The sequence below is a fragment of the Urocitellus parryii genome, chromosome 11, assembly GCF_045843805.1.
Source record: "Urocitellus parryii isolate mUroPar1 chromosome 11, mUroPar1.hap1, whole genome shotgun sequence".
NCBI lineage: Eukaryota > Metazoa > Chordata > Mammalia > Rodentia > Sciuridae > Urocitellus > Urocitellus parryii.
The window spans coordinates 41988208-42001358 of NC_135541.1; the positions used below are offsets into that span (position 1 = coordinate 41988208).

A 13151-nucleotide genomic window follows, 5' to 3' on the forward strand; every position below is an offset into this window, starting at 1 on the left:
ATAACATTGCTGTCAATGAAGAAAATGGATTAGATGCCAGGGAGGTAGAAGAAGGAATCAAGAGTTACTCTCAGTTTTCTGACTGCATAACTGATACCCTCCCAAAATTGATCCTGCATTATTTGTCTTCATCTTGGTAAAGAACACCATCATTTATATATTTTTTATCAAAGCCACAAAAAATTAGGATTAATTCTTGACTTTCTTTTACCCTCTCTCCCTAAACTAGTCCATCAATAAGTCCTATGGATCCCACCTCTGAAATATACCACCAGTCTACTCCAAGTACCGGTGGTCAATCCACCAGTATATCTCTCCTGGTCTATGTAATATGATAAACACAGCATATACTTAGGTCTTGCTTTTCTATCCTGTCTTATGATTGCTGGTTTTTGTGTGGATTGTTCAAATTCCTTGTATTTAATATAAAGATCAGTGTGGTTGGATTTAGGTCTCTGGATTGTTGACACATACCTCCTCCCTGTGACCCTCACTCTGTGTGAATTAAACCATCATACTATAGTAATACAAGCATACCCATGTTTACAGCAGCACAATACACAATAGCCAAACTATGGAACCAGACTAGGTGTTCATCAATAGATGAATGAATAAAGAAAATATGGTATACATACACAATAGAGTTTAGTTCACCCATAAAGAAAATCGGAATTATGTAATTTGCAGGAAAATGGGTGGAACTAGAGACACTTACATTAAGCAAATTAAGTCAAACTCAGAAGGTCAGCATTGAGTTATATGTTTTTTCTCATATGTGGAAGAAGGAAAAAGAAAATGAAAAGGGGTGGGGTGTCTCATGAAAATCAAAGGGAGATCAGTAGAATAGATGAAGAGACCAGGGGGAAGGAGGAAGGGAGGGAGAGGGGAGTGCTGGGGAGTGAAATTGGCCAAATTTTATTGTTATATTTTGTGCATGTACAGATATTTAACAGCAAATCCCACCATTATGTTCAACTGTAATGTACCAATAAAAATATGGAGAAAAAATTTTAAGCTTCCATCTAATATATTTTTTCTTTTAGACTGAAGAACTTTCTCTAGCATTTCATATAGTAGAGATCAAATGACAAAAGACATTCCCTCTTTTATTTCAGTTCATTTGTTTTTCATCCTATCTTGAAAAATGTGTTCAATATAGATTCATGGTTGGCAGATTCCTTTTTTTCTCTCATTCATCATCTTCAGAGAGCTCTTCCTTGACTGCTCTAAAACCAGTGTCCTTTATATAGTAGCTTATTTGTTTCTTTTAAAGCACTAATCACTTTCTCTCATTTTACTTATATTTATTATAATTATACTTACTATTTATTGACTGTCTCTATCTTTCAATAGATATAATCTCCATTGGAACACATATTAAGTCACATGTAATTGCCACTGAATTCCCTGTGCTTACTATGTCTAGAAAAGAATAGGTGCTTAACTAATTAATATTGTTGAGCCTACAGAGAATATTTCCATTCTAGACTATATTTGGATTTTGGAGCACCCATTTCCCTTTGTAGGCAGAACTTTGTGAGAGCAAAGACTTTTGACTTTTCTTTATATTTTTATCCTTAGTTTTCAGAATAGTGGATAGCACAAGGTAAACATGCATCATGTTAGTTTCATAAATATGTAAATTAATTAGCAAACTAAATATTTACAAAGTTATCAACTTTGGTGGTGAATGAGACTGACTGAACTAGCAATGTATTCACTCAGAATTTTTCCACTAGTAAGTGGAGTTCTTCTAGGTAACTGATCTTAAAGTTTCAATGAAACACTTGTTAATCTCATCTTTTGGGAGTATTTGTTACTCTTCAGTACTGTTCAGTGTAGAGACCCATAGTCCTCTTCAGTAGCACAGAGAAGTTGCCTAGATTGCACTTTGTTTTTCATTGTATTCTTATGAGGATTTCAAGAAGGAAAAAATCAGCAAGTTTTTTGGTTTCCAAATAAGACGACTTACATAAATAAAGAGTTAAAACGGCTTAGATTTGAAAAAAGTGGTATTACAGCTTAAAGTAAATAGAGAAAAAGCAGTTCTGAAAAATGCTAAATGCATTTTTAAAAGAAGTGTGGTGATTTCTTTGCCAGCAAGACACAGTAAAAGCTTTAAGACTAATATGTAAACTGATTTTAATAGGAAAGAAAGTCATCTTGTGATAAGAGCTTTGCTTTAGCTAAATGACCATAGAACTTAAGATTCTTGAAATAAATTCTGGGTTTGCATTTGTTAGAGGAGGTGTTTTGCTGGTTTTATGAATTTGTTTTGTTTTTACCTCCAAAATCTTTGTTAGCAACATTGGTTGCTCAGGCAATGCAATTCCCTCTGCAATTCACACACATTTGGCTATTTGTCATATTGATTTATTAGCATTTCATAGAGAATCCGAGATGGTCTGGCCCAAGGTCTTTCCTGAGGCAGACCTGAGCTCAGGTCTCAGGACTCCTTGTCCTGTCCTCTCTCTTCCATATCAAAGGTCAGAAACTCAAGTGCCTAAAGAAGTCAGACCATGTAAATGAGCAAAGAGATTAATGAAGGAATAATTCTCACTTCCACAGAGAAGTTTCACCTGCATCTGTACTCTGTGGTTCAATTTCTTGTTCCTTCCTTTGCAGAGAAATGTATCTTCAGTGCAATGGATAAAACGTGGTGTGCCTTGCTGGGGAGTGGTGGGGTGGTGTGCCTTGCTGGGGAGTGGTGGGGAGCCTGCAACCTCTCACAGCTGGAGAGAGGAGGCCTGTGTGCAGGACCAGCCATCACTCAGCCAACTCTTGCCATGTGGGAAATAATTCTGCAAGAGAAACCAGAATCGGGACTTTAAGGGAAAGCTCCCAATTTAAAAATATTGGCTCGTTTTATAAAACATTATATATCCTAAATAAAATACATCTGTGGGCCAGACGCCACCTTGCACTACCCATTTATGATCTGTGCTTTCGACTGTTTTGAACTGTTGTTTCTCCATGTTCCTAGCACAGATGCTACCTTGACAAGGAAGGGCCCAACATCCTAAGTTATTCACTGTAAGGTGACTTTTCCATCTTGGTCTGAGCAAGACCTGCCTCCAACCATCTCCAGCTTCCTTCCTGTCCCAGTAGTGTTTAGCTTTCCAGCCCACTCTTCAGCTGTCTGCTCTTGGAGCCGAAATCTGAGAAGATGGCAGAAACAAGAAAAAGTCGCAGTTAGACTAGTTCTGTCAGTATATATCTGAGGCAACCACTTGGCAATGACAGTCGTTGTTGTGAATCTGGTTATCTCATTGGGAAACAAATACTACTTGTGGGACACCATGTTCTTCTATACTGTGCTAAATGCATTAGAGATTAGAACACAAGTTCTAAGGTCAACCCTAGGAACAGACACTTCCAGACTGCTGAAGTGAGCACTCAGTGATTTGACAAACTGGCGCGTCCTTTGTTAATCAGAGAGGCCTTTACCACTAAATGTTGTGGAAAATAAAAAGTACAATGGACTGGGATCCTGTTCCCACAACCATTTTTACTTTGGGGCTATACCCATTCTTCTTCATAATAGATATTATGAACTGATAGCCACCTATATAATTGGCACTCACCACAACCTTCCCTATCTTGGAAATTTTATTGTCTCCGTTTTGCTGAAGTACAAAAACGAGGCTCTGAGAGTTTAAGTAACTTCTGAAGTTTTCACAGAAGATAAGGATAGACAGCAAGACTCTATGGCAAAGCACTTGTTTTTTTTCCTTATCTTAAAATGTGGGCTTGCTTATTATTTTTCACCTAAGCTGAGGCTAACAGGCTGAGAGACAGTTGCCCTTGAAAAGCTAGTTTGTTATTCTCAATTCCCTGGAAGAGAAGAAACCCTGACCCTGTGGCAGCATCAAGGTCAGTTAAGAGTCAAGAGGGAGGGAGCAACAACCTCAGGCCAGAATCTTTATCTAGTTTTCTTGGGAAGGAATATAGCAGGGTAGAGTAAGCAGGCTTGGTGTGGGTCACCTTGTATTATTTCAGCAGGCTCCTGGGGGGGGGGGGTAAAAGGGCTGTCAGCTGGTGTCTGGTATCTGGCTGGGATTAGAGAAACAGAAGAACCCCCATGCAAGAGCCAAGAGGAAGGCGGGGTACAGAGATAGGCTCTGAATTAGTTGTTTTTCATATGAAAAAGGTGGAAAGCTTTTCACCACCTTTAGGAGTTGGCCAGCCCTGGGAGAGACTGCCCCTCCAGAGTCAGCTAGGCCCCAGATGTCAAGGCATCCAGAAAACAGAAAACAAAAGGGCAGAATTATACAATCACATTGCCTTTTCCAAATTTAAAAGTCATCTGACTCTGATTTTCTTAGATTCTGTAACTAGTCTGTCCCTAAGCTTGCTTTATTTTCCTCAAAATGGGTCTCATTCATTCATTTCATTGTTCTAGGGACATATTGAGGCTATAATTTTGAAAGTGCCCAGAGTGCAGGATCAGAGACAGACTAGACACTAAGGATTGTAAATGAACTTGGTAAACACTGCAGTAGGGCAAGGACTGGGGTGTGGGCCCTGTACTCCCACTGTTGGCTTCTGATCCTCGCTGCATTTCCTGCTCACTATATCTTATTATCTCCCTCTTCTGCACACCCTGCTGGATAAATTTTCCTTATCTTTTCATCATTTTGTTCCCTCAATCCAAGTCATTTCCTATGGCTCCAATTCAAAAAAAGTATGAACCATTATCTGACTTTCAAGATACACTGTCTATCCCAACTCCCCTCATTCTGCCACTATACTTATTCTCTAATTTAATATGCATTTATGCTGTGACTAATGTGTGCCCATCACAAATAGATACAAAGGTGAAATTTGTTAAGAATCACCGAGAAAAAAAGATGTAGTGTTGTTTGAGCATGCCGTACGCTTCCATGGTTCATTCATCCCACACTCATTCCACAAATATTTATCAAACCCCTGTAAGATGCCAGGAGAGCAGGTAGTCCAATTCCCTCCATCCTTACAACCATAAACGTTTTTTTCCATCTTCATGTCTCTACAATTGCCAAATGATGAATGATTACCTTACTTTATGCTACTAAATATTGTATTATTCCTTTTCACTGTGTCCCAGAGCCTGAGGACTGTTCCTGGTACTTTAGTCATCCAGTAAATACTAAATAATTGCATTCATGGCTACTCTACACATGTCCTCCTGTAAGCTCATTCAAATCTCCTTCCTCTAAACTCCTCAAGTACCTCCCATAAAAAAAAATAGCATCAAAAGTAATGCCTTTAATTATTCATTAATGATCTCAGTGGGTTCATCTTGATGCACTCCCAAGTTTACAAATTCTTTGAGGGTCTAGAATATGCCTCATCACAGTAACCCAAAGTTGAACGTCTAGGAAGTAAATATTCAAAACTTACATGATTTTTTTTTCACTGGAATGACCAATAGTTGTTAATTTGAAACATTTTCATAAAACTACACCAATCCAATGGAACTTTAAAAGGAGGCTATTTTAGGAGGAGGCTGACAGGTCAAGGAGGTTGTTGAGTTCAAAGCAGTGACAAGCTCAGAGTCACACAGCGGGTGAGAACCAGAGCCAGATCCCAGAACGAGTATTTTTATACAGCCTTGGCTCTCCGGAAACATGCTCAGAGAGCCTATCTCTAAAATAGCCAAAATCACCAGTCTGTTCATGGTTTGAATGAAAATAAATTCCTCAGAATGGTTGTTTAGGATTCCTAGAGACTCAAGTAAACATGGACAAATGCACATCTTGGGTTCAGGGACCCCCAGCACAGTGTGGCTGTCACAGCAGGAGGAGCGGAGCTGGGAAGCATTGCTGTTCCCAGTGCACAGGACAAGCTGTTTTGTTTAGAGCCATCCAAGGGATTAAGAATTAAATCCTAAATGTGTGATTTCAGATGAGAAGATATTATCTGCAGAGTTCAGACATTTCTGTCCTTGGAGAGCTGCCCTGGTTTCCCCTGGGACAACCTTTCTGTTCAGGGAGGTGCTCTTGACAGCTCTGGGGCACCTCATATTTTTTAAACTGGGATTCCCTCCTAGTACTCCTTCCCTCTTCCCCTCCATCACAGCTGCTACATTAGTAAAACACACTGAGTAATTCAAGGTTTTGACACTGCCCTGGGGTGACAGCCTGGATTAGGAGGGGGAGTGATGTGACCCAGCCATAGTACTTTTAACAGCCAGACCCCCCACATTGAACTTGAGTTACCCTTCCTTCCTCATTCCTCCTTCATGAACCTGATGCTACCTGCTACTACCATTTTAGCCTTGGGATTTTCATTTCTTCTCTTTAAACCTTTTTGTTTTATAAATTCCAGAGGTTGACACTACGTTAAGGAAAGCTAGTTCTGAAAGAAACAAATTATTCTTTTAATGTTCTTGGATTCTCAATGGACAAAGAGCTGGAAGAAACATATTTTTTAATGTATCCTTTCTACCTTAAACATAGATTAGAGGAGCTAGCTATAAAACTGACCCATTACTCTTATCTTTCAGATAGACCACCTGGTGCAAGGCCACCCTGCCTTCCCTGAATTGCAAGCCAAGGCCACAGCCAGGTAACTACTCTATTTTCCCTACAGCTTTCCATGTGTGACTGCATGGGTAATATTCACTTTGGATGTTTCATGACCTTCAGATCCTATGGACGGTGAATACATCTGACAGGACTTGGTTATAAAATACTCAGTCATACGGATGGTCCAGAACATCGTTTATGAATTTTTAGAAAGATCTGAGATAACTCTGAGAACCTAAAGATCCTATAAGAATATGCCCAGGGCTCTGGATGAAAAACTCTGATGTAGATGAAAGTGTCTGGTTTTTAGAGTCAAAACTTCTTGAGTTCATATCTCAGCTTTATTTTTTACTAGGTATGTGACCTTGCACAGGTTATTCAACCTCTTTAGGTCTGTCTCCTTACTTACCTGTAAACAGCATAGTAGCTGATGTGGAGTGGTTTCTGGGACATATTAAGTAAAACTAAGAGTAAAGCAGTGTTTACAACATATTCTCTTTCAAGAAGGAGATATAAGAAAATATAATGTGCAAAAGAAATACTGGAAGATTTCATCAGAAATTAGTGGGATTGGGTACATATAGAAGATGGGTAGAAATGACATGAAAAGTATGTGGGAATAGGAGCAGGATGGTAGGAGAGAATACTGCTTCTCTGAGTACTTCTTTATGTAACTGGCTAAGTCTTAAAACCATGGTGATGCTTCTTTTTTCCTTAAAATGAATATAGATAGATAGATATATCAATGATAGATAGATAGAAAAATGAACCTACTGTATTACAAATGAACAACATAACCACACTAAAGGGTGTTGGGGAAGGAAAAGAACTAACCCAGATAACTTTGGAAGAGGATATTTTGACAGTATGCTGAATAGTTAAAGAAAAAAATAAATCTATATAAAAATATGTACTTCTGATTAGTAAATTTGTTTTTTGTAGGTGTATGGGTTAGCCATTTTGCAAATCTTTTATATATATACTATAATTGAGCAAGTAAATAAATATATCGTAGAATACAAAAGCCAGATTTCTCACAAATTGTGAAAGGATTTCACCACAAGATACTTATTGATACAAATGGAAAAATAGTCCGTTAACAGTGGAGAAATCTGGAAGACAACACCTTTCCCAAATTAACAGCACCAGCAATAAGATATGTCAATATCATGTTCCTGCCTTTATAACACACCAAGGACACATCATTTCTGGAATGTTCTTGCCCAAAATATATGAACTCAGTGTCAGCTCAAGAAGATATCAGACGAGCCCAAATTGAAAGCTAATCTACTAAATTATTAGCCAATAGGCCTCAAAAGATTATGAAATATAAATACTGAAGAGCTGTCCCAGATTGGAGGAGACTAAGGAGTGACTTGTGCTTTGTAAAGCCACGGGCTATTTCTCAGACCCCCTTTATGTGTACTCAACAGCATGTGGTAGCTCTGATTATTGCTCTCTCCTTTTAACACTCTGGCTTTCCAAAAGGTTACCTTCTCCCAGTTTTCTTCCTATGACTCTGACTCCTTTTCAAGCTCATGGTCCTTTTTTTGACCATCAACATCAAAGTTCATCACAACCGGGTTCCTGGCCCTCTTGTTCTATCTTTTCATCTCTCCCAAGGTGATCCCAACTATGCTCTTGACTTCATTAATTTTTATATTTTAATGACTCAAAGTTTATCTCCAGCTCAGATGTTTTTGCAACAATATTCATTCTCTTCCACCTTCTTTCTATTGTCTTGCAAAGGAAAGTGCATCTGTATCCCATTAGATCTATGAATGCAATATTCTGGACTATGTGACCTATTATACTTCAGGTCTCAGAATGAAATAGGCAGAGCTGTTGCTAAAATGAAGTTAGCTGTTTGAAAGGGTGGACAAATCCCTTGGAGTCAAGAACTACAAGCCTCTTTTGCTTTGACTTGGGACATTCTGAAAACATCAATGTAGATCACCTCTATCTCAGAGCTTAGCATCAGCAAATCCTGTTTGAAACTGTAGAAACAAATGTTGATAAACAGATTGAGTATTTTATCCTCTTGATTTACCATAATCCTTTTAGGCCCCATCTCTGAATATAAATGTTTTGTGAGCTTGTAAATCATGTAAGCAATAACTAGATGTGCCCATAACATGCAACTGGCAACCAGTTTCTCTGCATGGGGCCTCAAATGCAGATATTTCACTCCTTGATTGTAGATCACTTTAAATTGATTGTAACTTCAACTCTTTTCTCTTCATCTTGTTTCTCATATGAAACCTTAACTAACAATGCCTCAGAATGAAGTTCTGTTGACATCAGATCTTTGAGGAGAGGCTATTGGCATAATGTGCAAGAGCTAGGTTCAAGGTTGGCAGCACAGTCAAGGTTAAAATCCATATCTTATGAGAATATCTAATGCTAGAGTAAACAAAGCAAAGTCCTTGTTTTGATAGAATTTATATATATATATATATATATATATATATATGTATATATATATACACACACACACATATATACACATATGTACATATACATATATATGTATGTGTATATATATTTTATATATACATATATATGCACACACAAATATATAAGTATATATAATTACACTATGTATGTAGTATATATATAGTCCTTAAGTAACTGTATTTTGTATGTATACATTATACATATATGTGTATATCTATGTGTGTATACTTATATATATGTGTGTGTCTGTATATGTATATCTATATCTATCTATATCTATATCTATATCTATCTATATCTATATCTATATCTATATCTATATCTATATCTATATCTATATATCTATATATCTATATATAGAGAGAGAGATATGGAAGGAACAGCAAGTCCCAAGGCCTTGAGCCAGTGGCCAGTTCTGCATCAACAGGGAACATTGTAAAGGCCACTGTGGCTGGACCAAAGTGGGAGAAAGGGGATCAGATGAGGGCTGGAAGTGAGCCAGGGGTCATACCATGCACGTCATTGTATATAACTAAGAGGACTGTGGTTTTCTTCAAGGTTTTAGTTGATTTGGTTTGGTTTCTTTTGTTGTTGTTTTTGTTTTTTTGGAGGTGGGGATTGAACTTGGGCCTCACAAATGCTAAGCACACACGTTAACCCTGAGCTATACCCCAGCCTAACAGTTTTAGTTTTTGAGCAGAGGAGAGATACAATGAGATTTGTCTTTTAAAAGGATTACTTTGGCTGCCTGCACTGTGAATAATAACTAGGTTATTTGTGAGGAGATATAGACAAATATGGGGAAAATAAAGCTGCTGGGTATCCCTTGGCAAGTTCATGGTCTGCTGGGGAAGACTGTGAACAGAACAGAAAAGCCAGTCTGTTCTTTCTTCTGCAGAGGTCACTGTAAGCAGTGGTCATCTCATGGTGAGTCCATTGTTTTCAGGTCCTTTGGAATTTTTTCTGTTAGCTAACTCACATTTTTTTTCTCTCAACCTCTCTTTCCTTTTAACCACTTTCTCTAGATTTTTTTCATTATTGCTTTAAGGACAACTCATTTTTCTTGATCTGTTTTCTTCTTCAAACCTCTCTTCCATCTGTGATTCCCACAATTCCAATGAGACTCAGTTTCTTAAAATTCACCTGTCCTCTGTATGCCAACTCTCACATACCATTAAAACTTCTTGCTAAAGTCTAAATGATTCCCCTTTGAACAAGGATAGAAAAAAGAAAGAAGAAGAATATTTATTAAGAATTTGCGGGGCTGGGGATGTGGCTTAAGCGGTAGCGCTCTTGCCTGGCATGCGTGCAGCCGGGGTTCAATCCTCAGCACCACATAAAAACAAAGATGTTGTGTCCACTGAAAACTAAAAAATAAATATTAAAAAAGTCTCTCTCTCTCTCTCTCTCTCTCTCTCTCTCTAAAAAAAAAAAAAAAGAATTTGCACTGGGTCTGGCACTGTGCATGTTGATAGTTTCAAATACACCTTATGTAATTCTAGATGAGGAAATACAATTACTGGGGATCCTCGGACTTCACTTCTAAAGATTATTCTCCCTTTCCATTCTGCACCTGTACTTTCAGATCCCCTCTTTGGCCTTTATGGGTTTTTAAACTGCAGTCCTTCAGTTTGGGAACTGGGGCCATCAGTCTATCACTAAGTATTTACTTAGCCTCACCAGAGTGAGGGCAGTTGTAGAACTAGCATGATAATGTTAACACCTTTTACAGCTCAGGGTGTGCAGGCAGGCATAATCAGTATTTCTTGATGGCTGTTAGATTGGAATTGTTCCTTAAACCTAAGTAAACTATTATTACCAAAGTAAACTATTATTACAATGCCTTTCTTTGGCTACTTTCCATGTAAATAAAAGAAATTGCTCAGAGCATTAGGATCCTTTCAAGAAAACCAAGGGCTATGTGGATTTGGGAAGTAAAACCTTAATTTTCTACTCTCAAATCATACCTATAGCCCACCCCAGTGCCTTGCATATTGACCAGGGGAGGGGATGGTCATAAGATGCTTGTTTCCCAGCATGCCGGTGAGGTTGTGTCCCTTTGACTCCTGAGATGCCCTTTGTCAACCAGTGTTCAAGGAGATGCAGAGATGTCTGTGATGTATAAATACTTAGGTTGGGGGAAACCTGAATGGTCCATTCAGCTGCTATAACAAAATACCATAGACTAGATAGTCTATAAATAACAAATTTATTTCAGTTCTGGAGGCTGGGAAGTCCAAGATCAAGGTGCCCCAGATTCAATGTCTGATGAGACACCACTTCCTGGTTCACAGAATGACACCTTCTTACTGGATCTTCATGTGGTGGAGGGTCAAGAAACCTCACTTGGGACTCTATTATAAGGTACCGAATCCAATTCATGAAGGTTCTGTCCTCAAGACCTAATCTGTCTGCAAAAGGCTCCACTTCTTAATATCATCTTCTTGGGGTTGGGATTTCAACATTTAAATTTTTGTGTGGATTCAAACATTCAGACCACAACCCCTTTTATGGCAGCTTTTTCAGAAGCTCATCAAATATGCTATTTTTTTCTCCAAAAATCATGGGAATGATACAGAAATTCTAATTCTATTATTCCATGTAATATCTATATACATTCATATATGCTTTAGGAGTAGCATGTTCAGTAGCTAACTGGTAGGGTGGGTAAGATTAAGCCCTACCCAGAAGGAGTTCAGACTCCTGAGATGCCTGTACCACCTTGATCTTGGACTTCCCAGTAATCCCCATTTGCTCACCTGCAAGTGAACAAAATGGAGGAGGTGCCTCTCATCCATTTGGCAACTCCTCTAGAGTAGCACTGGGTGCCAAGTATACTGCTAAACTCTAAGTTTATACTAGTGATAGTCTGACTTCATGACACAGAAATTTCAGGGGAAGCCTTCAGCAGTCAGCAAGTAAAAGCAAAACTGCAAATAAGTTTACAGTGACCAAATGTGGTAAGAAGCTACAGAGGGCAGTGACAGCATATCAGAGAAAACCCTCCTAGATTACGGTGAACAGACAAGCCCTGACTGATGGAAGGACAGTTAAGGTCAGGATGGTTAAAAAAGAAAACTATCAAGCTGAAGGCAAGAACATTCCAGTCAAGTGGATTGTTATCTATGAAAATGCTGAGGAGAAATCTGAGGAATTGATATCAGGCCACAGACAATCATAGGTAAGAAGAGGCTAGAGACAAAGGGTTTGGATCGTCCAGGGCCTTCCAAGTCAAGATCTAAAACAGATTTTATGGAAAAGGAGTGGTTGGCCATTGCCAGATTCTAAGCAGGCAATTCAAGTATTCAGCATCACACTACAGTAAGTCTCCTTATTCCTCTACTTACCATTAAAAAGAATGAAATTATGGCATTTGCCAGTAAAAGGATGGAACTGGAGACTATCATGCTAAGTGAAATAAGCTGAGTCTTCTCTCCAATATGTGGATGCTAGCACACAATAAGGGTGGGGAGGGATAAAAGTTTCATTGGATAAGACAAAGGGGAATGAAGGGAAGGGAGCAGGAATGGGAACAGGAAAGGTAGTAGAATGAACAGGACATAACTTTCCTATGTTCATATATGGACAAAAGACCTGTGAAACACCACGTCATGTACAAATATAAGAATGGTATCCTAATTAGAATAAGTTATACTTCATGTATATATAATATGTCAAATTATACTCTAGAGTCATGTATATCTAAAATAAATAGGTAAGTAAAAATAACTGTTAAAAAGACAGCAGGAAAAAATTTTAAAATTATTTCCAAAAGTAACCCAAAAGTTTCTTCAGGGGGATGAAGAGTGGGATGAAAACATTTGGGTAATGTTTCCCAGAGAAGAAAAAAGTTCCCAGTAAAATTCTGGAGAATGTAAAAACAAAATGGAGAATTAGTGAATTAATAGCTGATAAGTGGGAGAACACTTTTTACTTGGATAAAGGTATTAAATATTCATGTATCCTAAAAAAAAAATGTCGCCTTATTCCCAACCCAGAGACAGGAGTGTTATTGCCCAACCCCTAGTACAAGTGATGAGGCCAAGTGGCTCTCCAAAACTGAGAGTGCTCAGAAATGCCAGGATGGCTCCTCCTCTCCTCTGAGGTTGCCTTGAAGAGCAAAGGCAAGGAGCTGAGATGGCTATGTGCAGCACAGGTGGCTATGGGAGCACAGGCAGTGAAAGG

General features: G+C 38.5%; 1 protein-coding gene across 6 annotated transcripts in view; it reads left to right on the forward strand.

Annotated features, from left to right (window-relative positions):
• Fggy (FGGY carbohydrate kinase domain containing) overlaps window positions 1-13151 on the forward strand; it is a 394333-nt gene that overhangs the window by 277826 nt on the left and 103356 nt on the right. For all 6 annotated transcript variants that reach the window (XM_026382510.2, XM_026382499.2, XM_026382516.2 and 3 more), the window contains one exon: window positions 6488-6549. In XM_026382510.2, the coding sequence (XP_026238295.2) occupies window positions 6488-6549 (62 nt within the window). The remainder of the gene's footprint in view (window positions 1-6487; window positions 6550-13151) is intronic.